The sequence below is a fragment of the Labeo rohita genome, chromosome 16, assembly GCF_022985175.1.
Source record: "Labeo rohita strain BAU-BD-2019 chromosome 16, IGBB_LRoh.1.0, whole genome shotgun sequence".
NCBI classification, from domain to species: Eukaryota; Metazoa; Chordata; class Actinopteri; order Cypriniformes; family Cyprinidae; genus Labeo; species Labeo rohita.
This window is the reverse complement of record NC_066884.1, coordinates 37,184,185-37,210,272: the sequence shown is the minus strand read 5'-3', so window position 1 is coordinate 37,210,272 and position 26,088 is coordinate 37,184,185. Positions and strand designations below refer to the sequence as shown.

Genomic DNA, 26,088 nt, shown 5'->3' with positions numbered 1-26,088 from the left:
CAAAAACCTTTTTTTTATTTTTAATACAATGGCGGAAATTGCAGTGTCGATTGTTGTCTTTCTCAGGATGATAAATACTATTTCAAAGCAATGCACTTACTTAAAATAATTAAATAAATTCATTTATTTCAAAAAAATTGCGGGTTGAAGCGAGCCCAATAACGTAATATTTAGCCCCTGGAATACAAATTTTATCAGGGGAACACCGCCAAAAAACGTGTATTTTACCCCCCAGAATGCGATTTTTAACGGGGGACCCCCCTCAAAATGCTGTTTTGAGTAGCAATTGGGCGGGTTTTGTAAAAACCTGGCAACCCGATTACCATCTACAGTAGCTCCAGACAAGACCAAACCGATTATGAGTAAAACACATCTACATCTAGAAATGAGTGTCCATATTTTATTTTAGAAATGCTGAATACAGTTTCATTTGTGATATTTATTATCAAGAAAAAGGACTGCGAAGGCATTGTCTAAATGATATGTCTTACATCAGATAAGCATGTAAACTGAGCGTTGAATCCGTTAGTTTCTGTAATAACATGAGTCAGTCATTTTGGTAAAGTTGGTAAAAGATATTCTCAATCAGACATCAGGCCTCACACACAAACGAGGCCACATTTGAAGCATGGACAGAAAACATTTCTACATTGGCAGCTATAAAATAGAACGACGACAGATTGAAAGTGGTTTGGAACAGAAAACATCATAATATGCACTTGTAAGTCAGAATTGTAGAAATGAAATGTACATGTAAACCAGTCTTTGAGAAAAAAGAATGAAAAGGCAGTTTGATTTCATGGTTACAGAAATGTAAACAACAAAATCATCATTGGACAGTCATTGTTGGTATTTAAACAGGCTACATGTACAGCTTTAAAGGCATTGGACGTAATCTAACGGCCATTTAGATCACGGTCTCTGTGTGAAAGGCGGAGTAGGTGAGTGTTTGTCGCTGGGTGAAGACTGTGGGTGGTGGCGGTGAAGGCGTTGATGCAGATGAGACGGACGAGCGGCTAGCCCAACGAGAGGGCAAACGTCTCTTTGCCGGACATGCAGGTCGTGAAAAGCTCTTCTTGATACTTACAGAGGACTCTTTGCATTGCTGTTGAGACAAATATTTTTATGAAATCTCACTGGATTTAAATATTCCTGTCAACAGCACAATTACATTAACTCTGCGTGCTTTCATGTACAGATCTATCGCAAAACGTGAGAAGGAATCTCACAAGAACTGTCAGGATGTTTTAGTTAAAATCAAGTGAAATGATGCTTTGCATTAATTATTCGCATTAATGTAATTCAATCTTTGATGCAAACCTATTATGTATAATGCAAAAAAATTATACAGGTGCCTCTCAATAAATTAGAATGTCATGGAAAAGTTTCAGTAATTTCAGTAATTCAACTCAAACTGTGAAACTCGTGTATTAAATAAATTCAATGCACACAGACTGAAGTAGTTTAAGTCTTTGGTTCATTTAATTGTGATGATTTAGGTTCACATTTAACAAAAACCCACCAATTCACTATCTCAACAAATTAGAATATGGTGACATGCCAGTCAGCTAATCAACTCAAAACACCTGCAAAGGTTTCTTGAGCCTTCAAAATGGTCTCTTAGTTTGGTTCACTAGGCTACACAATCATGGGGAAGACTGCTGAGCTGACAGTTGTCCAGAAGACAATCATTGACACCCTTCACAAGGAGGGTAAGCCACAAACATTCATTGCCAAAGAAGCTGGCTGTTCACAGAGTGCTGCATCCAAGCATGTTAACAGAAAGTTGAGTGGAAGGAAAAGGTGTGGAAGAAAAAGATGCACAACCAACCAAGAGAAGCGCAGCCTTGAGAGGCTTGTCAAGCAAAACCGATTCAAGAATTTGGGTGAACTTCACAAGGAATGGACTGAGGCTGGGGTCAAGGCATCAAGAGCCACCACACACAGATGTGTCAAGGAATTTGGCTACAGTTGTCATATTCCTCTTGTTAAGCCACTCCTGAACCACAGACGACGTCAGAGGCGTCTTACCTGGGCTAAGGAGAAGAATAAACGGACTGTTGCCCAGTGGTCCAAAGTCCTCTTTTCAGATGAGAGCAAGTTTTGTATTTCATTTAGAAACCAAGGTCCTAGATTCTGGACGAGGGGTGGAGAAGCTCATAGCCCAAGTTGCTTCAAGTCCAGTTTCCACAGTCTGTGATGATTTGGGGTGCAATGTCATCTGCTGGTGTTGGTCCACTGTGTTTTTTGAAAACCAAAGTCACTGCACCCATTTACCAAGAAATTTTAGAGCACTTCATGCTTCCTTCTGCTGACCAGCTTTTTAAAGATGCTGATTTCATTTTCCAGCAGGATTTGGCACCTGCACACACTGCCAAAAGCACCAAAAGTTGGTTAAATGACCATGGTGTTGGTGTGCTTGACTGGCCAGCAAACTCACCAGACCTTGTCAAGAGGAAAATGAGAAACGAGACCAAAAAATGCAGATCAGCTAAAGGCCACTGTCAAAGAAACCTGGACTTCCATAGCAGTGCCACAGACTGATCACCTCCATGCCACGCCGAATTGAGGCAGTAATTAAAGCAAGAGGAGCCCCTACCAAGTATTGAGTACATATACAATAAATGAACATACTTTCCAAAAGGTCAACAATTCACTAAAAATGTTTTTTTATTGGTATTCTAATTTGAGATAGTGAATTTGTGGGTTTTTGTTAAATGTGAGCCAAAATCATCACAAATAAAAGAACCAAAGACTTAAACTACTTCAGTCCTTGTGCACTGAATTCATTTACTACACAAGTTTCACAATTTGAGTTGAATTACTGAAATAAATTAACTTTTCCACTACATTCTAATTTATTGAGATGCATCTGCATATTATTTAAAGTGTAAAGCAAAATGCTTGGGGGAGAGGGTGCTTAATTGTCATGGAAAAAATCTGTAACAATCCTACAAAAAGATTTAAAAATACGCAGGCTGTAATTTTGTATTTTTCCATTTAAAGGTAGTGGCTGAACTTTTGTCTCCTGCACATGTTCTCCATTTTGGAACTGGGTTAAAATAAAAGAACTGATTAAATCTCTCTAAAGCTTTTCTGACTCATCTGACAGTCATTTTGAGTCATTTTGCTGTGTAATTTACAAAAGCAAGCAGTCCGTGCAGAGGACTAGCTTCACTAAGACTCCTGGCCATGCTACATGTTTCTGTAATTACACCACATACCTTGGCCTCCTATAAAAAAAAAAAAAAAACAGTTAATTGAGGTTTTCTAAAGAGCTAAACATGAAAGATGTAAATTAAACTTGGTGCCACTAATTCTTTTTCGAGCTTTGAAGGAAATGCCCCAGTTCCAACAATAAGAAGCTTCTGGGCTCCTCGCTTTGAGCAATCTGCCAATATTTTCTGACAGAAATTCAACTTAAGGAATTTTAATTGTGCTGCTTAGATGGTTTTGTGGGAATGAGGTATTTTAACTATAAATTCTAAATATTTCCAGACTTTCAGTTGTAGATTAAAAAGAAATTTTTATAATCTTTCTAAGCATGTTACTAATGTTACTGCTATTTGGCACTGAGAACCAACTCGGATCACACACATTCACCAGTTAATGTGTGTATGAAGGTACGGCACTCATAGAGACCACCTATTAACCATGTGTGTAGTCACAGTACAACACAGGCTCTCAGACATTTTAGCAAATGCATTGGGAACAAAGTGACCTTTTGTCTTGGAAAAAAATGCAACTTAAAGGGATAGTTTAAAAAAAAATTAAAATTCTGTCATCATTTACTCACCCTCCACTTGACTTCTATAGTTTGGGAAATTTGATGCCTACCTACAGCATTCTTTAAAATGTTATTTTTTGTGTTCAACAGAAAAATAAATTCATACATGTTTGGAACAATTTGAGGATGTGTAAATGATGATTTTGGGTGAAGTATCCCTTGAATACACTGTAGTCATCTACACTTGCACCTCATACACTTCTCCGCCTGAGTTATTTAGCATGTATTTGAATGTTTGCAGTTCAGGTGAAAGTGTGTGCTTTTGTGGCTTGAATGGCGTGGGTCTATGTGTGGGAGTGTGTGCAGTACTGACCTGCACTGTTACATGTGTCTCATTGTGGGCTATGACCTGGTGGTGCGGTGCGTGTGTTAGTCTCTGACTGGATCTGGGCTCATGTTGCATATCCAGCATTTCCAAGAGGTCCACAAGGTCTTCCTTCTTCCCTGGACTGGGCTGTGACTGTTGCTGCTCCTGAGATCTTTCCAAATCCTCGTAATTTTTGAGAATCCTCTCAACCGCTCCATAGTTGGACCTAGACTCCATCGGACGAGGATAGGCTGCTAGCGTAGAAGGCTTCCAAGGATTCTCCAGAATCCGAGACCTGGTGCAACACGTGTCCTTTTTCGCCTGTTTGGGTTTTTTGTCTGCTTGCTGTTGGTCTGTACCAACATCCAGAACTTTGTTGGACCTTTCTATCTGGGTTTGCAGTTGTGATGGACTCGTACTGAGTTCAAAGCATTTTTCTCCAACACTTGGGACAAGCTGGTTAACAGAAGTTGGTGCTTTCTGTAAAGACTTAGCTTCATTGTCTTGCTTTAGACTAAGTTCCTTGTGCAGAGAAGAAGACTTAGTGACAAGGTCCTTTGTTTCCTTCTTTCTTCTCTCCTCTTTGGGGCACTGTGCCACAAGATCCGAGAGCAAATCCTTCGAATTGTCTTCAGCATGCCTCGAAGGACTGTCTATAAGCGTGTCCTTTGATATGACCTCTGGTAGACTGTGAGAAGAATTAGTGGATGCATTCGTGGAAATGTCCTCATCACACCGAACGCCCATCCCTGCCTGGAAAAGCGTACGATTGAACTCTAATGTTTTCTGCTCAAGTCTTTCATTTATGGGAGTAGCTGTAGCACTGGGATACAGTGAAATAAAGTCTAGCGATGCAACAGAATCTGTTGGCTTGTTCATGGGATGAGATCCATCCTTGTTTTGTTCATCTATTTTGTTTAGACTGCGGTCTGAGACTGCGGCTGCAATGTCTACGTTGGAGAGACATCTCTTAACAGGTACATATCTGGATGACTTGTTGCTGCCAAATCTACTTCCATCGCAAGACCAGCGGCTCTGGCAGCAACTGATATTGCACTTGGAATCGACAGGCACGATGCAGGCTACATTCCCAGAGTCTGTCAGAATTTTCCCCTCGTTTTCTTGAAGCATTGCTTCAAATTTACGTACGATTGCGGGGCTGGTGTACTTTCTGTCTGGGTGGGTTCCTGGCCGTTGACACCCTTGCTCTGTATCACTGGGCTCTATTTCTAAAACTGAAGGACTGCTTAGGTACCAAGATGTACTACGGGTTGGTATGGGTGGGGCTTGTTGTCTTATGTTGCATTGTGGCTTAGCCTCACTTTGTTGCGATTCCATGTTACAACCTTCCCAATTAGTCCAGTATTGCTCATCGAGGGATTTAAGGTCTTCACTCATGTTTTTCAAGTACAAAACTGTGTCCTCCATTTCCAAATTGTCCTTTACCTTCTCCACAAACTCAGGCTCTCTTGGAAAAAACGTAGACTCACTTCGGCTTCTAAGAAGGAAAACCAAACACAGTGAGGTCATTATGAAACTCTAATCTGATCTATTTGTGATACGAGCAGCACCTGTGTACAGAAAAGTTTACCTCTTAATATCAGGCCGCTTCCTTGTTTCATCCTTGTAGCTACAGAGTTCTTCACTCACACGGGCAATTTCCTTAAGTGCCTACAAGATGTTGATGAGTAAGAGGACTTAGATGCAAACCTTAGACCTCAGCCCGCACAATATAATATAGCACATCTCTAGCCTTACATAGCAGCATCCTAACATGGAATATAATGGACTGTAAGTAAATGTGCAGTGGATTTACAGCTCCCTAGGTTTTGTGTTTCCATTAAGGAATAATTCAGGATGTTTAGCATAAATGTAAAGCAAGAGCGTAATAGTAAATCCTGAGAGATGACCAAATATTTGTACCTCCATTAGAGTGGTATGAACAACAAAGTCTCACCGCATTAAGAGCAGTATTGTTCTTCTTCTTGTCACTTCCACAGGATATTTCCATGCTCTGAAATCGTTTGAAAGGGTTAAGGAGGTCATCTTGTCCACTGAAGCTAGACTTGTTCCCCATTTTCTTTTTCAAACAGCTTTCCAGGATTTCTTCCAGATCTGCAGTGTCTATAGTCTGTTGTTCAGCAGCACCTTGCTGATTTAATAGTTCACTCTGATCACTGTTGCACTGGTCACTGGATTCACTGGCGTTGTGACTGAGTTGACTTGGTTGCGAGTCAATGCTGGCATTGCTTTGCTGGGTTAGAGTCTCAGAATATTCATTGCTCTGGGCATCTGAGGGATAAGTAACTGCACTCGACAGAGTGCTGGCAGAACATGAGCTGAGCCTTAGTGCATTTTGTCCATCAGTAATTGCTCTCAGAGAACTTCCCAAACGATGGCCCTTCACTTCATTGTACAACTGGAAAAGACAAGACAATTATGTAGTCTTTGGTACATTTCCCAAAACTGGCATTTTAAAACAATTTTTGTAAATTTCAACATCTAACGACCCCCCCCCTTTATTCCACTGCATTACAGTAGAGCAGGGTTGTTAAATCCCACTCCTGGAGGGCCACATCCTGCAGAGATTAGCTCCAACCAGCTTCAGCACACTTGTCTGAAAGTCTCTAAGGAGTCTTTAGACCTTGATTAGCTGATTTTTTTTCTTACTTACTTACGCCTATTACCCCTACTGGGGCATAGGCCACCAACAAGGGTTCTCCAGGCATCCCCCAAGTGCAGTCTGTATTCTTGACATCGGCTTCCAGGTTTCGGCGCCAACTGGTTTAGGTTTTAGTTGGTTAAGGTGTGTTTAATTAGGGTTGGAGCTAAACTCTGGAGTAGTGTGGCCCTCCAGGAACAGGCTGGGCCATCCTTGCAGTACAGCATGGCGCTCACAATGCCAAGATAGTGGCTTTGATTCCCAGAGTAATGCATGAATTGATAAAATGTTGCATTGGATAAAAGCATAGGTCTTCAACTCTGTTCCTGGGGACCCACTATCCTGAAGAGTAAACTACAACCCTAATCAAACACACCTGAATCAGCCAATCAAGCTCCTCATGACTGCTTGAAAATTGCACGCAGTTGTACTGAAGCAGGTTGGAAATAAGGAGAGGGGGTCCCCAGTAGCAGGGTTGAATACCTCTGGATAAAAGTGTCTGCTAAAATGCATATTTAACCACATACCAAAAATCTAAGTCATGGTTCATTCCCTCAGTGCAGCCCTAGAGGGCTATTGCCTTGCAGAGTTTAGCTCCAGGCCTAATCAAAGACATGTGAGCAAGCTGATCAAGGTCTTCAAAGTTACTAGTTATTAAAATGAAAGGTAAGTGGTTTGATCTAAGGAGCCCTGATCTAGAGCTCAGCATTTGGAAGTCAAACTGTATGGAATTACAGTTCGACTGTAATCGGGGAAAAGGTTAGTTTATGGAAAGGTTGGGTTTGTTGTTGGACCTAAGACATATAGCTAAAATGGTAGAGCTAAAATGGTAGAGAATAGATCACTAGCAACACCAAGGTTCTTGGTTTGATTTTGAAGGATTTCTGGTACTGATAAGATGCATAGGTTAATTGCACATTTGATGAAACATCTGCCAAATGCATGCATGTTTGCAACACCACTAGCCTGGAGCTCTAAGCTTCTGTCTGATGATTGCCAGTCACCACCAAGCTTAACTTTTATTTGGCAGTCACTTGAAATTCCAAGGTTTATATAATGTGACTTCACCGCTTCCAATTTTAGGTGTCACCATCATCCATCAAGGCTTACTTGCAGAGCTTTCATTTAGCATGGAAGTAAACAGGAGTACTTAGGGAGTCAGTCTGAAACAAGATACCGTTCTTTCAGCTGAGCTGTGGGGAGTGGCCCACATCCGCAGACTCACCTCCTCAATCTTCCGCTGCATGTCCATGAGCTGATTCTCCCACTCCTTCCTCTCAGCCTCAAAGCGTTCCAGCAGCTCAGATTTCTCCTTCACCCAGCCCTTCTCACTGTTCTCCAGCCTGCTCCGGAGGTCCATGGCCGCAGTGTGAGTGTCTGCCAGCAGCTTCTTTTGTTCCGCTCTTTCCCGTTTCAGAGTGTCCCCTAGTTCTGCACTCCTCACAGTCTCCACCACCACGCTACATCCCCGGGCTTCTAACTGTGGGGGAAGAGAGGCAGGGAATTGCTGACCACCAAAAAGGAAATGGGTGTATAAGACAGTTGTACAGAGAAAAGAAAGCATGAGTTATCGCCAACAGGATGAAATAGACCTTGAGTCCTCACCAAGGGCTCATCGGATACCCAGTCTAAGCCTACTGACACAAACAGCTCACACTAGTGCCGAGAGTTTTGTATGTAATAGAGAGGCCACTTCGGTATGCTGACCCCCCGATGATCCTGGAGAGAGAGCTCACTAGACAGCAAACACTAAAACCGTTTTTGTCACTGAGCTTGATTGAACTCTGCAGCTGACAGATGCTATTGATGTCAATGCGACCTATAGTCTGCATGATTCATGGCATGTAATTGTGCTTGCTATACACTACAGTTAAAAAGTTTTTTTTAAAGAATACTTTTTAGCTAAGATGCATTAAAATGGTCAAAAGTGAGAGTAAAAACATTTAGAATGTTACAAAAATTTTTGTTACAAATCATCGCTGTTCTTTTGAACATTCTATACATCAAAGAATCCTGAAAAATAAAATGTATCATGGTTTCTACCAAAAATTTGAAGCAGTATAACTGTTTCCAATATTGCTAATAATCAGAAATGCTTCTTGAGCAGCAAATCATCATATTAATGATTTCTGAAGGATCACGTGACACTGGAGACTGAAGTGATGATGCTGAAAATTCAGCTTTGATCACAGGAATAAATTACATTTTAACAGATATTCACATAGAAAACAGCTATTTTAAATTCTAATAATTTTTTTAACATTTCCTGCCATTTTAATCAAATAAATGCAGCCTTGGTGAGTGAAAAATATTGCAAGAACATTAAAAAATTGTACCCACCCAAACTTTTGAATGGTGTTTATCTAAATCTCTTCTGAACTTATGAAGATGCCATATTCCGCTAAGCCTAACAAAGTCAGACTTATTCAGCATGTGAAAACAACATCTTAAAATAGCTGAAAACTCTTGTGATGTTTTTAAGTCTTGCTAGGACTAAACCTGCATGCTCCACTATCTGTGTGACGGCCAAGACAAAAATAGGTGAATCTTATTTATGCTTCTCATAGCAACGAACCAGAGTGAAGCGGTGTTTTTATAAACAGTGCGCGCTCCTTTAGCAGTAAAATGTGCTGGCACACTGTCATTAAACCTATGCGTTCTCTTGGGTGCACTAGCAGTCTGTGTTTACAAGCAGAGGGCATGTGAAACACTGATGTGCCATGTAACCAGAGTTGACAGTGGTAGGGTGCTGCTGTAGTTTTAAGACTAAAATATAATGAGCGCGGTTGCTGTGCGCTCTGTGTCTGGGTAACAATGTCACAGAAACAGCTCTCTATTAATAGACAGCAAGACCAATCCTTTAGCATCTCACATTCCTAAGGGTGGGGCCCTGGAGGAGCTCATCTCTGTTTTAAAGATCAAAAATATGCTCAGAAATATGCTGGCAAATACCCTGCTGTGAATGCCTAGCGGTAAACCTAAGAAATCCACTGGGACAAAAGTATGTGCCACGGTAGGATGTGGACGACAAAGAAAACAGCTTTTTACAGTTTCATTTGACCCCTCCCTGAATTCTGTTCTCTGTACCAACTAATACTTTGGGTGGATTTGTGCGGCTAAACCCAAATCGGTTTCGGAATACAAACAAGTGCAGCTGCGGTGAAACGAGTGATCACTAAACAGCAGCACACCACAACAAGGTTATTCTTTCATATGGTTTTGTAGTTTGTTTACCTTGGACCGCAGCATGATGATGGCGTCTCGTCGGTCTAAGTTATTCCTATAATGCTTTGTGTCTGGTATATGTCCTGAGGTGCAGTTTGTCACAAGATACGGCATCACGCAACCATTCAAAGCTAATTTTCTCTTTATGTCATGTAAAATGATGTTCACAATGTTTAAACCCGTGAAAAGACAGAAATCTTCTCTCACCGTGGACAGTGAACACAAGACGATCTGGACTGTGTCTTTATAAGGATGTCATAAACAGAAATAAAAGCATTTCATACCAGAGGAACAATGGTGAAAGGTGAAAACTAATCACAAGTGGATGCTATTTTTAGTTTGGTAACATAGTTTCCACATATTACTCCTGAATTGCACTGTGAAACGCCTAATTACTTTTTCATTCTTTGTAGATAATATCTAATGGTCTTGTGGCTGCTTACCCACTGCTTACCCTGCTTACCCACAAAGCAACCGTTGACAGGATGCATTTACACTTAATAGTGTTTGTGTTACACGAATCCTATGCAATCTCTGTGCTATGCACAATGTCAACTATCAGAAAACCAACAAATAATTAAAAAGTGCATTATCTGTGGTCATTATCCATACGGCAAATGCCAAAACTGAAATATCAAACCAAAATAATAATAATAAGGTTTGATGTTTTTGCATTTTCCTTTTTTCTAAATTCGTTAGTGCTTCATGATTGTTCTTTTTTTTCTAAAAAGACAGTAAATATTGCATAATGCATGCAGGGAAATATTTTACCTTAGATTTCTTCCATGCGAAGCTCTACTTCATAGGCCAAAAGTTACTCTTTTTAAATCAGTTCATGCCTCGCTATAGTCTGTATTCAATTAACTGTATATTTTACCCTGCAATTACCGTGCAAATGTTAAATAGCTGTTTTTAGCCAACGCTTTGTCCAGAATCTGACTTCCACAAGTAAACCCACCCTGAAAAACACTCACTGGAGTAAAAGTGTTGTCAAAGATGGTAGATCTATCAACATATCATAAAGAGATGTGCATATTTCATACCTGAGTAATGCGACTTTTCAGCTCTGATCGTTCCAGTTCCCAAGCGCATCGATCCCTCATGTACTGCAGCTCCAGCTCACCCCGTTTACTTTCTTCACGCTTCACCCCCGACTGCACCTCCTCTAAAACACACTTCAGATCCAACAATATCCTTCTGTTCTCTCCACCCTGCAAACACAACGCAGAATAAGAGAAAAGATGTCGGCTTTTTATTGCACACTGTTGTTTGGTCAAACCCACTCGCATGCATCCGTTTGTACTTGAATATCAGCAACTTGTCTCAAAAGCATTTCCTTCTCCATTCTCCACTCCTCCTTCTCCTGATCGTAGCGCTTCTTCAATTCCTCGAATTTCTTTTTATTGCGCGTGTGTGGACTTTGTAGCTCCTGGGTTGGAGTTTGTCCGCCAGTGGCATCGGATGCAGCAGCGGCAGCAGCGATTGCGGCGACTGCAGGTCCAGGTGGAAGCTGCTGCTCCAGAAGGTTGCTCGGGAACGACCGAACCCGGGCGGGACTCTGGACCTTCTTACCGGCCCTCTCTGGACGCGAGCACGGGACGAACTCCCAGCCTTGCGCCTTGCTCACATACCCGCTTGATCCATTTCCAAATGCATTCCACATCTTTCAGTCACAACTAAACACGAATCACAGCCGCTTTTTTTAACTATTTGCAGTTGTTGTCCCCATATAACACATGCTTATTATTATCCGAAACCTGCCATTTCTGCCCTCTCCTCCGCAGCCCAGGCTGCGCTCTCTGAGCCGGGCGCATTTGTTCCTTCCATGTCAATAAGGGACGACAAGGTCAACCTGTCATTCTCTGGCGCCGACCTTACAGTGAAAATAGTATCGTGTACACTATGCCTTCAACTACATTCTTTTGGCTATAAATTCTCACTCTACATTATTGTTTTCCTTAATAAAATAAGCTAGTGAACCGCAGGATGAAGTTGGCTTACTGTGCTTCAGACTGAAAATGACACCGATAGACTCAGAGTCAAGAGCCTAAAATACTCCGACTTCACTGATGTAAGAGTTCCCATGTATTTTTACCTCTGTCACTATGTTGCAGGCCTATTAGGCGCGAGTCTTTCAGCCTCCTTATGCACACGGAAACTTTAAAATGAAGTTATGCATTAACACCTTCCAGTGATTTTACGGTTTAAAGTACCTTTTTTTTAACTTTAAAATGACCATAACTCATGCGCTTTCTGATAGATTTTTTAAAACAGCAATATTATACTCTGTTTTCAATAAATTCTTACATTTATTTTTAATCAGAATACACAGGTAGCCTAATATACGTAGATTTTAGCCAAGTTCATCAACATAAAGGTGGCAATCGACTTTTTTTATGTGAGAATGACAAACGCTCCCTTCAACAATTACTCGACCAAACAGACAGTCCCGCCCACGACTCATGCCATTGGTCCAATTTGAGACTGGTTGCTCAAAACAAACAGGGGAATTTTCATACTGCTACATGCAATTATGATAACTCTTCAAAACATTAAACTATCAACTGCTTACTTATAGTTATTTAAGGTGCATAGCAGAAAGTATTTTAACACCAAAACCTGGTTTTATCACAAGTCACAAAATATTCAGTATATGACTACCTGATTAGGCCACATTAACAATGTTAGATTTCAAAGGTTACTTAGGTAGAAAAGTTCCTAAAATAAAAACTACACATATCCACTTTTAGAGTCTGCTTTATGACATTTCACTATATTGCTGCAGTTTCAAATATGTATGCACTCCATTCACTTACTTCATGAAAACTTAGAAAATTAGGAATGCACCACAATGAAAATTCTGGGCCGAAACCCGAAAATTCTGGATGCACTGAATATGCTTTGTAATAATTATTTACTATTTCATGAAATAATATAAAGTAATTTTGTACTGAATTTAAAACACTTTCACTGAAAGTAGCACCATGAAACTAATTAAAATAAATATTTATTAATTTATATTAATTTAATATAAATTAATATTAAATACCAATATATTGTTTTATTCAGTTCTATGCAACAGAATCAGTGAATTTTTTTTTTATTTTTTATTTTTTTAAAAAAAGGTTCTTTTAATTATCCAAATATTTTCGGCTGTATTTTTTCTTTCAGCCAATCATTTTCAACGGCTGAAATTTCGGTGCATCCCTAACAAATAAAAAAAGAGAGAGAACATGAACATTTCCACGAAAACAGAAAAATTGCCATTTGCAGTTGTGTACAAACTAGTTTTATTTTGAAAGTGCAGCCTTCATAATAAAGGTTTCAAAAGAGTTTTACATCCTGATGTCAAAAGGTTATATGGTTTGTCGTCTGTTAACAGATTATACTTAGTACCAATACACTTTCCACCTAAAATGTAACTTCAAGAACCTTTTTTAATCTCCAAATAACCATATAACCAACTGGGGGCTCTTGAGAGAACAACAGAATGTTCTTGGTGAGAATATAAATAGGATAACATGCTGCACAAATCAGTGACACATTTTTTTTAATGTAGAATGCTCAAGTAGTTTTAACATGTTTACAAAACATTTTATAGTCAACATGAAAAGAAGCAAAGAAGGTTTCGTGCTCTATACAAATATTCAGATAATCAAGACATAATGCAAAAACAAAAAAAAAAAAAACTGTATTAATTTTAATACATCAATGAAATACACAAAAATACTCACCAAATATACTATGTGATCAGTGAAGCGCATCTGTCATCGCTGCTTTTGAGTGTAAGCTTGTGTTTGGTTGAGAGACTGTAGTCTGTGCCTGAAATGATGTCGATTTCTTCCTGTACTGTGTGTAACCTTAATGACATGTCCAAAATCAATGTGATAAATTAGGAAAACAGAAAAAAAGGGAAAAAGTAGCAAAACCATAGCATAAATAAATGAAAAAATAAGTTTACAGAACAAAGAAAAGAGTGAAAAGAAAGACTAGCTTAAAAATAGTGGCATACGATAAAGAAGAAAATAAGACGAGGATGAGAATAAGCAAAATAATAGGTTGAAACATCTGGGTTGATATCAAAATGGAGGAGGAAATATGAGAAAGAGAGAAACAGTGAGTCTTAAGAGACAAGTGAAACAGTGAAATATTCATTACATATGATAAAGGTTATTGAGAAATTCTATTGTTAAAAAACGATACAGAAATTAAGAGAAAAGTCCAACCCAAAATTACAATTTGTCATTATTTATTCACCCTTATTCCATGTTGTTTTTCTTTCTTTATTTTTAAGTTAACACATCTTTATGCGGTTTCTTTAATCATGCATTTTATACTGTGCATATTATTTTCTAAAAATCCTGTTTTCCACCAAAGCTGTCAAAACAAAATGCCAGATTCAATGTCAATAACATCTGCAAACACCACTGAGGTCAAACCTGATGCTATATTCTATTTGACAGCAAAATGCCAAGATTTTCTGTGACTATACACTGTAAAGAATGCAACTGCATATTTTCCAGTTTACAAAACATTTTGAGTCTCAAATACTAAAAAAATGCTGTTTTCCTAAAACTACATAAAAACCCTAAAGCCGGGCTCACACTACAGGATTTTTAGTCCGATTTTCCCCTCCTGAGAATCAGAACAAAAATCTTGTCGAGCACCTCGATCGGTGTTCAGCACAGATCATCTGGTAATGTGAGACATTCACAGATCGAATCTTGCACCTCCCGATCTGCTCGCACACAAATCGGGGCCGCTCCGATCATATTAAACATGTTTGATATTCAGGATTTTAAATCGGGATGATCACGGCTATGATTACGTCAGTACTTTCACAACAGCCAATGCGCGACCGCAAAACAGCTGCTGTACAGTCCACTGGATAGTGGAGATGGAGGAAACTGCTTAGTATGTTTTTGTAGTAACACTGTCTGTATATGTTGAAAACATACCACAACCACATGGGGCAAGGAAAGCTCTGGAGTGAAATCGTTTTCAACATACCGGGTGAGTGCACAAAGCTGCTAGCAGGCTAACTAACATTTAAAAACGTTAGTTGCTGAAATGATGATCTGTTGTGTAAGATCACGTGAGGCGCTCCCTCCGTCATGATAATCTTAATAATATCTTGTAGTGTGTGATGCGCCACAATTTTCAAATCTTGTAGTGTGTGCATGTTTAAGATTTCAGGGAAGATAATCTGCAAAGATTCTCCTTATGTGTGCGCTGCAACCAGATTTCATAATCGGTTAGGATTTTAAAAATCCTGTAGTGTGAGCCCGGCTTTAGCAGACCAACAAAATCACCCCAAATGTTGTCCTAACTAGTCAAACCCATTTGTCTGAACAAAGAATTTCATATTGTTGAAATGTTAAAGGAGAAGTCCACTTTCAGAACAACAATTTACAAATAATTTACTCACCCCCTTGTCATCCAAGATGTTCATGTCTTTCTGTCTTCAGTCGTAAAGAAATTATATTTTTTTAGGAAAACATTTCAGGATTTTTCTTCATATAATGGACTTCAATTGTGTCCCCGATTTTGAACTTCTAAAATGTAGTTTAAATGCAGCTTCAAAGGCTCTAAACGATCCCAGCCGAGGAAGAAGGGTCTTATCTAGCAAAGCGATCTGTCATTTTTTTTCGAAAAATGAAAATTTGTATACTTTTTAAGCACAATAGCTCGTGTAGCACAGGCTCTGGAATGTGCATTCTTGAATGATTCTTTCATTTTAAACGGATCTTTAATGTGACTCAGGAAGAATTGGTCGTCTTGGGGAGTGATTCATTCAGCCGCGCATGCGCAACATCCTATTAGGTTCTGTACTGGAATTAGTTCACCTGTTTCGAGTCTTCGGGTTTTTCGAGTCATTGGTTCATCTTATGGGGCGTCACGTGATGAACGAACGACTCGAACCCGAAAGCTTGACAGATAAGAGGTGAGGTGAGCTAATCATAGACTAAAGACCCAGGTAAACAATGAATCAATCTTTTCTGTTTCTTATAGCATTACAGTTTTGTCTTGTTTATAGTGTGATCAACGTTTGTGTAAGCAGTAGATGTGTTAGGGAAGTAACACGTAACACTTTAATTATATTTTCATTCGTTCATTTTGCTGAACAAGACTGAGTCGGTAACATTATCCGAACTTCCCATCACTACTACGAATCACGTCTAAGTTCATCGTCTGTGTACTCCGGCTCAGAAAGGCAGAATATGATGAAAAACGCCATCTTATTTTCTCCTACAACTTCAGAATCGTCCGACATCGTTGTAGCTTTTTGTTTGTAAACTGCTTTTAACTTACTTGCACTTCCTTAGTCTTTGTGCGTTCGCTTTGTAAACACTGGGTCTGTTGTTCCGTGTGACCTTTCGATGTGATTCAATAGTACGTAGCGTTGTGAACGCGCATCCTAGAGTCTGTGGTACACAAGCTTTTGTGCCTAAAAAGTATACAAATTTTTATTTTTCGGAAAAAAATGACAGATCGTTTCGCTAGATAAGACCGTTCTTCCTCGGCTGGGATCATTTAGAGCAGTGTTTCCCAACCCTGTTCCTGGAGGCACACCAACACTACACATTTTCCAACTTTTCCTGATCAAACACACCTGAATCAACTCATCATCTCGTTAGTAGAGACTCGAGGACCAGAAATATACTGGTCAGATAAGGGAGACAACCAAAATGTGCACTGTTGGTGTGCCTCCAGGAAAAGGGTTGGGAAACACTGATTTAGAGCCTTTTGAAGCTGCATTTAAACTACATTTTGGAAGTCGGGGCACAATTGAAGTTCATTATATGAAGTTAAATCCTGAAATGTTTTTCTCAAAAACCATAATTTCTTCATGACTGAAGACAGAAAGACGTGAACATCTTTGATGACAAGGGGGTGAGCAAATTATCTGTAAATTGTTGTTCTGAAAGTGGACTTCTCCTTTAAGGCTTTGTGAGTTCCCAGCATGCATTGCAGCATGAATAAATTATGCAGTTACTGTTTTAGAAGTATTGTTTTGCTGTTTGCTGACTTCATTTAAACTTTTTGTTGTTGTTTTGTCATTATTGTTAGTTATTTGTTGTACTGTGATGTAAAGAGCTCATCTTTTTAACATTTGTTTGCTACCGTCCATGAGGTTTGTGTGTGTAGTTTTGAGGCCTAGAGTATGTTCAACCACTTACATCTGTTTGCTAGAAATCTTAGTCTTGTAAGATGTTTATAAAGCAAAGACAAAATTGTTTACATATTAGACTAAGCTATCCATTAAAGTTTTCTATAACAATTCAATGTTTGTCATTTGTAAATAATCACAAAATTGATGTATAAATTAGTAAAAAAAAAAAAGCTAGTGTGACAAGAATTTTTGTACTAGCAAATTAAGACAATCAGCATTGCATAAACAAACTAATTTACAATGGCTAAACAAAGTATCTGTACTGAGAAAACCTAAAAAAGCTATTGTTGAGAGAACTCAAAAGTCTTACTGCATCAAGTTGCCTTTTTGTTTTAGGTTTTCTCAGCTGTTTATTTTTTACAGTATAAACTTAAAGAAGAAGGCCACTTCCAAAACAAGGATTCACATGTAATGTACTCATCCCCTTGTCATCCAAGATGTTCATGTCTTTCTTTCTTCAGTCGTAAAGCAGTGTTTTTTGAGAAAAACATTTCAGGATTTTTCTCCATATAATGGACTGATATGGTGCCTCGATTTTAAACTTCCAAAATGCAGTTTAAATGCGGCTTCAAACGATCACAAATGCGTTTGTAAACGATCCCAGCCGAGGAAGAAGGGTCTTATCTAGCGAAACGATCGGTTATTTTCATAAAAAAAATATACAATTTAAATACTTTTTAATCTCAAATGCTCATCTTGCCTTGCTCTCCCTGAACTCTGTGTATTCTGGCTCAAGACAGTTAGATTATGTCGAAAAACTCTGACTGTATTTTCTCCCTTATCGCTGCAGAAGTATCGACCCAGTCTTTGCAAAGTGAACATGCAAAGAAGATCAAACACCCTTAACAAAAAAGGTAAAACAGTGATATAGGACGATTTTGAAGTTGAGGGAGAACATGAGATGGGAGTTTTTCAACATACACTAACTGACATGAACCAGAACAAAAACAGTCCAGGCAAAGTAAGACAAGACGAGCGTTTGACATTAAAAAGTATTTAAATTTTATTATTTTTATTAAAATAGCCGATCGTTATGCTAGATGAGACCCTTCTTCCTCAGCTGGGATCGTTTGAAGCCGCATTTAAACTGCATTTTGGAAGTTCAAACTCGGGGCCCCATATCAGTCCATTATATGGAGAAAAATCCTGAAATGTTTTCCTCAAAAAACATAATTTTCTTTACGGGGTGAGTACATTATATGTGAATCTCTTATTTTGGAAGTGGGCTTCTCCTTTAAAATTCAGTCTGTCCTTCACATAAAATTACTTAAAAATGAATGAATATGAATACTTAAGTTAATCATTTGGTGTGACTGTACTATGATTACCATAAACCTGTAGTATTGTTCCTTAAAATATCTCCTGTGGTGAAAAAATGCCATACAGGTTCAGAACAACACGAGAAATATTAAATAATGATTTAATGTTAACTTCAGGTCAACTATTCCTGTAAACAGACTTAGGTAAGTCTTACATTTATTTGCACTTACTGATAGAGGCTCTTCAGTTTCTCGGTCTTCTGGTTTTGGGACCTCCAGGCGGTCAATGAAGTTCTGCAGCTCCTTCCTGAAGGCTTTCATCTGAGCGTTGATGCGGTAAAGCAGCTCGTGCTCTCGTATGCGACCGCCCTCATCATCGTCGTCCATTCTTCCAAACAGCTCGCCATTGGTCACGTAAACTCGAGCCTCTGCGATGATGGTGCTGGTGTCGGCGATGAGTCTGTCGATGGTCCTGCTCAATCTTTCCGCTTCCATGCGGATGTCAATCATCTGCTGGCGGTCCTTGAAACTTCTCGATAAAAAACGTCCCTCTGGGGTGTAGAGGGAGCGAGTGGGGGTCAGGCACCGGATGTTGCGGACTTCATCAGAGTCGCTTTCGCCGCCAACGGGACCCTCGCGCTTTCGATGCGGCGGGAGGCGAGAGCAGTCGTCGTCGCTTTCCCTGCGGCCGCAGTCGCTTTCTGCGTCGCTGTCTCTCGGGCTGCCACGGATGCCTAGATGAGAGGCCAGATCGTAACGCTGCATGTTGGAAAGCAGAACACGGTTTTCATACTGCAGTTGCATCACTTTCCCGCTCAATTCGTTGATCTGGAGTCTGGCGGCTTTCAGCTCTTCCTGCAGGGCTTCAATTTTCGCCCCATCCACTGCGCTGCTGCTAAAGCGCGATCCCTCGTGTGACCCGGCCTTGTATTTAAGCTTGTTGAGCTCGCTGGTCATCTTCTTATTCTGCTCTTCCACATCAGCCAAATTGCGGCGCAGAAGCTCAGCCTCGTCCTCCACCAATTGCAGCTGCTGCCGAAGTTCGGACAGCGCCTCGCTCTGCTCTCTGGACGACGGGTCCATCGTCCCACCAGACAACTCATCCCCACGCATGTCGTCCAGCTCTGCCTTCAGCCCACGGTTTTCCACTTCCAGCTCCACGATTTTGCGACCTAAAATATTGGCTTCTTCTTCTACCAGCCGCAGACGCAGCTTCAGCTCAGACTCTCGGGTGGTCGGAGGACCTCCAGCTTCACCTTTGGGGAGAGGACTGTCTACATCACCGTAAAAGGAGCGGTACTTCTGGAGCTCCTGCTCTAAACGGTCCTTCTCTTTGTCTATCTTAGCCATTTTTTTCCGCATTAGGATAGCCTCCTCTTTGATGAAGGCCAATTGGCATTTCAGATCTTCATTTTCCTCCTATCGAAGAAAACATTGTTTTGAAATGTGTGTTTAATTAGCTTTCAATGCAAACCAAAGGGTGCTATGCACTTTAACGCATTTTGCATACATTTTTATCCAAAGCTACGTACACTGCGGTCAAGGTCAGCGTTGCCAGATTGAGCAGATTTCCACCCAAATGGGCAGTTTTGAATATGATTGTGCTTTGGATGGGTGCACAAAATTTCAGCTGGTTTGGGATCAGTCTGGTGGGATTTAAACAGTGTTGGGATTAACACATTACAAGTAATGCAAGTGATGTAATCAGATTACTTTTCCAAGTAACTAGTAAAGTAACCTGCATTACTTTTAAATTGCTTTTTCAAGCAAGTAATGCAAGTTACTTTGTTTTCCTTCAGCCTGAGGTTTTTTCATTTCACTTTTGATATGAAGGGGTCTTTACAGTTGCCAATTGAACTTTGGGGGGTTTTGTTATTAGAAAACAAATAAGCAAGCCCAGCACAAGTGATACAAAGTAACATAAAAGTAACATAATCCATTACTTTCCATAAAAAGTTACTAAGTAATGCAATTAGTTATTTATGGAGTAACGCAATATTGTAATGCATTAACTTTGCCCAAAACTGATTTTAACATTTACATTTTACAGGCAAACTGTATAACAAACGAACCCTTAGTGTCCATGCACTCCATCCAATTAGTCATTACTAAAACCTGCAGATGCATATTCAAGTGATTGCTATGCCACTGTCAGAAAATAAATTTTCTATTAAGGGGCAATATTTGCCCCCTGGAATTAATTTTTGCAATTGCAGTTTTTATAATCACCTTATTATTATAAAAAACCATATGTTGTCTTAAATGTCAAATACCTAAATTTACCCAATTATTTTTTCAATATTTTAAGGCAGCGTTTTTTTGCAGTAAGTGTAAATAGCAATACATTCTATTCACACTTTGTTGTACACTATTTACACTATTTATACTATTTATGGCAAATTATCTCCACCTCCTTTTTTTGTACATTATAAAACAGTATGCAATAATAATTGTGTGTAAATTATTTTTTTTAATTCAAATTATTAAATGGATGCCACCTTATTGGGACAACAAAGCCCTTCCTACACCTACCCTAACCTTACCCAATACTTTAAATTCAACTTTTCGAGTATTTCCTTCATTTTATATTGAAACTAAATGTCTCTCCAATGTGATATGAGATTTAAAAGGGAGAAAAAAAAAAAGTTCGGCAAAAGGCAGGTTTGAACCTGGCTCGATCACTTCAAAATTCAGTATGCGCTTTACCTTCTGTGCCACTGGAGCTGGCAATTGACAGCTGTCTTTTTTATTGTTGACTACACCAATCACACATTAGTGGGCGGAGCTAGTGTAAATAGCCTTTGCCAACAAGTGTAAACAGACACTCCGAACTTTTAAACTTTTAAACATTTTCAGCGCTGATTAATCTAAGCACCTCTGATTGACCAGTGCATTACTAAGTTCAACAGAAATGCGTTTGATTGGTTATAAGGCTCAACGCTGCACAAAACAGCGTGTAAAAGCAATCTGATGCAGTGTGAGCAAATTTAAATGTAATTCCGCGAATTGATACTTTCCATTTATTTTCACATTTCATTTTAATCTGCCATAATACGCCGTAAGATGTTGTTTAATTGTGCAGGGGCATTTTTTGCCCCTTTGTCTTCAATTTATGGGGCATTTCTGTTTATTTTGATGGCACTTTTGCCACAAGCCCTCATTAATTTCCGACCTTGGGTTGTGCTAAAGAGGCATAAATATAAGATACAGTAATGTAAGTTGTACTACAGAGTAGGAGAGTGAAAACAGCTTTTGATCTGTTTGCAGTTAAAACACAACATGAAGGTAAATACATTATTATTATGGTTACTGATTTTTTGAACACGAATGAATGTTTTGTTGTGTGCATGACTCTAAAAGTTTGCTTGTAGCCCTAATTGCATTGCTTATTTCGATCACTTATACTGGGCTTTTTTGTCTTTACTTGAATTGGCTTGTTTTTGCTGTTAACTTTGAAAATGATGCATGTGTGTTACCGAGTATTAAATAAATGTTTGAGTAATTTGAGTATTTTCTTTTACTGTATTTGCCATGTTTTGACCTCTTTTCCTGTTTAGGAAATTGATTAATTTTTTTAATTTTATTATTCCATTTAGTATCTAGAAGTTAAAACAGTCCTTATCAACCTTGGCCATAGAACTCTGCCACATTATTTTGGCAGTGAATGTTTTAGGCTGGAAATCCTCAACCTGGTCTGGCAACACTGTTCAAGGTACACATGTTGTCAGTCCTTGCACTCCCTGGGAATCAAACCCATGACCTTATGGTTGCTACAACACCATGCTCTACTGTTTGAGCTACAGAAAGACTCCAAATGCAAACATTACCCTTACCTCTGTTGGGGTTTGTGGAGCCCTCTTCTCTGATTTCTGCACGTCTTTTCCTCTTCGTTTCAGAGAGAGCTGATAAAAATATGATTGCATGTTCATAATTTGCAATATATGGAAATAAATATGATGGAACTTCATTATTAAACAAATAATGCCTAATGTGTTTGTGCATTTTTCAAATGAGTATAGAGAGACAAACCGTACAAAAATTATTTTTTGAAGTTGCAAATATTACGCCAGTCTTTCTGCTTAAAAAAAAATTCTGAGTGAAAATTAGTTAATTCTATACCTTTTTTTTTTTTCAGTTGACTCAAAATGGCTTAGTTTGCCATCTGTATACTTCTAGACACTCTCACCTCTTTGGTCTTGTCCAGCTCATTTTGTAAAGCCTGTTTGGTCACCTCCACTTCAATCAGCTGCTGCCTCAGTCTTTCATTCTCTTCTTCTGTTTTCGTTCGTTTCTCCTCCACATTCTCCAGTTCATTATGCAGACGCACAGATACATCCTTGGCCACCTGGTAGAGAAATGAATATTTAAGAGATGTCTTTGTCTTGTTACAGTCACTGTGTCATTCGTTGTTGTTTTATGTCTGGCTATTTTCTTTTTTTTTTTTTTTTGACTTTTTTTGACACTAGTTTCTACAGTCTGGCAGCAAAGCGAAGAATATCGTATCTGACCTGTGCATTATTTGTTTACAGCCATTATACTGTAGTTTGCCCTGAGGATTTTACTGTACCTTTAGGTCTTGCTCCAGGCTCCTCAGCAGTTCTCCATCAATTTCACCTGTTTCTGCATATCGCATTCGCTTCCTTTCTGCCTTTCGCAGACGATACTGAAGGATTCGGCAGTTCTTATGGGCTCTCTCCAGTTCACGCCGCATGTCTTGCAACTGACAGGCGTCCTCCTCGTAGAACGTGTCCCTCATTTCATCCATCTCTGCTCGCATTTCTTCAATTTCATGCTAATAAATCACAAGTTCAAATGTCAGTCATGCCTGCTTACAAAAATATTCAACTAATATGTATCATTTTATGTTGGTCAGTGATAAATAATGGTGGAATGTTTTAAAATTGTCAGAAACTGATTCAGATTTATTTTGGTTTTGCAGGTTCAAAAGTTTTGATATAATAACTAATAAATGTGGTGTTAATGTTATCATTGATAGAATAATAATCTTCTTACACCTTGAATCCATGTGATATTAATTATTCAATTTTTTATATATATATATTTAAGGTAAAAATATTTTCTAATCATGTATTTGATGGTATATGTACGTCATCAAAGTATTTTTGAATCACAGATATTATGTTATACACTCTAAAAACAAATGGTGCTATATAGCACTAAAAGTGGTTCTTTGGCTCGTAATCATAGGGGAACCACTTTTAGCGCTATATAGCACCTATTTTAAAAGGTGCTATATGGCACCTTTGTCAAATGGTTCTATGTAGAACCATCAGATGTACCATATAGCATTTTATTACTTCAACAAAAATGGTGCTCAATAGAAACAATCATAGGGGCTTGTATTACTACAATAGTAGTAAATAGATTTACTACTATGGCAAAATGTCTTGAATCACTTTTATGCTTTTCTAAGGTCAAAGGGTCTTATGTGGGAAATATTTCCTTATGGGGGCCTTAGGGGCAAAAAGATCTTCAGGAAATACACTGTATGTTAATGTTGTTTTTAATCCTTTCCCCAACTGAAGAGTTTAAGAGAGAGTTAGAGATCCTTATTCAGAGGCTTAACAGGTTCTTTGTATGGCAGTGGTGCTATATAGCACCTTAACGACTTTCAATCTTTCTACTTAAAAAAATCCTGTTTAATTAAACGTGTTTGGCCATTTATTTATAGGCTAATTACCTCTGGCTCCCTTCATGGTTTCACCAAACTGATTTTTTCAAGTATTAATAATAATTTAAAATAGTTATTTGTACTCAGGATGGCCTTAAAAAGCATGTTCATTACAAAATGCTTCCATGAATTTCACTTTAAATATTTCCAGCCACATTTCTCATCTTACCTTCAGGTATTCGTTTTCGTCCTCCAGTCTCTCGATCTCCTCCTGCATCTCCTGGTTCGGCTGAGGTAGGGCCTCTAAGGGCCGGTGCACATCCGCGGGCGGCAACTGCGGCTCCGCCACCGGCGAGCTCGACGCCTTCGCCGACATGCCGCTTTCTTTCTTCAAGCTTTTGTTCATGTGAAACTGTATGAGTTCAGACTGCAAGCATCCCTCCCTCCAGAAGCCCGGGCCGCATCCTACATTGCTCTTGGCCGCCTGCTTGCCTCCATCGGCTCTCGCGGTCTCTCGTTTGCCCTGAGAGGATTTCGTGGAGCTCGGCTGATCGGACACCACCCGAGCAGCATCGGCCCCCAAACCCGACTCGTCGGCGGCGTAGGGTTCCTCAGAGGAGCTGCTGCGCTCCTCGATGCTCTTGCCCTTCTCCGCCCTTCTCAGAGTCGGGCTTTCAGCACCACTGGCGTGGACAGCTGCCGCGCCTTTAGCCGCGTGTCGCTCTTTGCCGGTGTGGACAGTGACCGGAGAATTACTGCGGCTGCTCTTACCGCCGCTCTTGGACGCGCTGGCTTTGCCAGACGCGCTTTTGGACGCCGCTTTGGACGGCGAGTCTTTGAATCTGGCAGGCGAGGACGCACGTTGTTGTTGCTGCTGCTGCTGCTTCATGCTGCCGTTTTCCACAGAGTCCATTCTGTCATCTGTGCGAGTTCACTTGTGCGTAATCCATTTTATCCTGCATGCAGCTGAGAGGGAAACGTTTTAATATGTATAATGGATAAGCAGTTAGCTTTCTGGAAGCTGGTTTGTTGCTGGTCAGCCAGATACAATTACAGGGTTGAATCCAGCTACCATGTTTTTAAAAAAGCGGATTTTCGAGCAGTGGGCCCAACCCATCACCAAACAGTCCGCTTTAATACGGACATTAATGGGGAAATGTCTTTGCCTCGTGTTATTTTGTTCAAAACAGGTTTGAAAATGTCAAAGCATTTGTAAGGCTGTCGATCTGATCGATTCGTGTAAAGTCAGAGGATGTTATAATGGCAGATGAGATGTTGGTGGGGCTCAGCTGCTCAGACAGGCCTAGTCTTTTTCACGTAAACATTTACAGTAAGTCTCTGATAAAATCGAGACAGACACAGACTGTCATCTCAGGTTCGCGTCTTTTTAATAAACAATTTCTTTCATTCTACCGCTTGCTTCCAATAAGTGCCCGAATGATAACCAAGGACGAGTCATTTGGATGGGAAAAGAAATACAAAATAACAAAGACATCGATCATGTGGCAGCAGCTGAGACTCAAATATAAATGAGAAGCATCATAAATTATTATTATTAATATGCAGAGACACTGCTAAAGCACCAGATACATCCATTACATTAATTCAGTTAGCCTAAGGCTATTGTTAAAATTTCCATCTTGGATTCTACAGCCTAGTATTGCAGTACTTTATTTCTGTCATTCTTACACTGACTGGGTTTTATTATTGTCGTCGCGGTTTTGTGTTTTCTTATAACCTTTCCAAGGTGAAAGAATCGTTGAAGCCTTTCTTTGTACCCAGCCGAGCAACAGACGCAAAGACAACATACTTAAAACATCCCATAATAACAGACGAACACAATTCTTACCTTACAGCATCTCATCTTCTCATCCTCATGATGCGAGCAAAAAAATGACGACAGTGTAGCGCGTCCTAAAACCACCATTAAATCTGATCAATAGGCACAAGCTGGCGTCACCGATGGGCGGAGTCTCCTTTGACGCTACAGCAGCACGTACATACCTTCTATCTGTCCATCTAGAATAGATTCTGTTGTTTGT

The 26,088-nt window shown here is 39.6% G+C and overlaps 2 protein-coding genes across 5 annotated transcripts; both read right to left on the bottom strand.

The window, feature by feature from the left end:
- Positions 1 to 386: 386 nt before the first annotated feature.
- On the bottom strand, positions 387 to 13,839 carry soga3a (SOGA family member 3a). Of its 2 annotated transcripts, none has more exons than XM_051131496.1 (7): positions 13,716 to 13,839; positions 11,025 to 11,192; positions 7,982 to 8,236; positions 6,052 to 6,513; positions 5,686 to 5,765; positions 4,101 to 5,592; positions 387 to 1,105 (listed from the first exon to the last, which is right to left on the bottom strand). In XM_051131496.1, exons 1-7 carry the CDS (start codon positions 13,743 to 13,745, stop codon positions 908 to 910), a joined length of 2,685 nt encoding a protein of 894 aa, XP_050987453.1. In that variant the 5' UTR covers positions 13,746 to 13,839; the 3' UTR covers positions 387 to 907. The 2 variants fall into 2 exon arrangements, with proteins under 2 accessions (XP_050987453.1, XP_050987452.1); XM_051131495.1 differs by lacking the exon at positions 13,716 to 13,839 and adding an exon at positions 11,285 to 13,536.
- On the bottom strand, positions 11,104 to 26,088 carry LOC127178552 (protein SOGA3). 3 transcript variants are annotated; one of them, XM_051131499.1, is made up of 8 exons: positions 25,896 to 26,087; positions 24,276 to 25,012; positions 22,982 to 23,206; positions 22,601 to 22,759; positions 22,248 to 22,316; positions 18,646 to 19,833; positions 13,716 to 13,841; positions 11,104 to 11,192 (listed from the first exon to the last, which is right to left on the bottom strand). In XM_051131499.1, the coding sequence occupies exons 2-7, from the start codon at positions 24,957 to 24,959 to the stop codon at positions 13,749 to 13,751; spliced, it is 2,418 nt and encodes an 805-aa protein (XP_050987456.1). In that variant the 5' UTR covers positions 24,960 to 25,012; positions 25,896 to 26,087; the 3' UTR covers positions 11,104 to 11,192; positions 13,716 to 13,748. The 3 variants fall into 3 exon arrangements, with proteins under 3 accessions (XP_050987456.1, XP_050987455.1, XP_050987454.1); XM_051131498.1 differs by lacking the exon at positions 11,104 to 11,192 and having other exon boundaries at positions 13,657 to 13,841; positions 25,896 to 26,088; XM_051131497.1 differs by lacking the exon at positions 11,104 to 11,192 and having other exon boundaries at positions 13,657 to 14,049.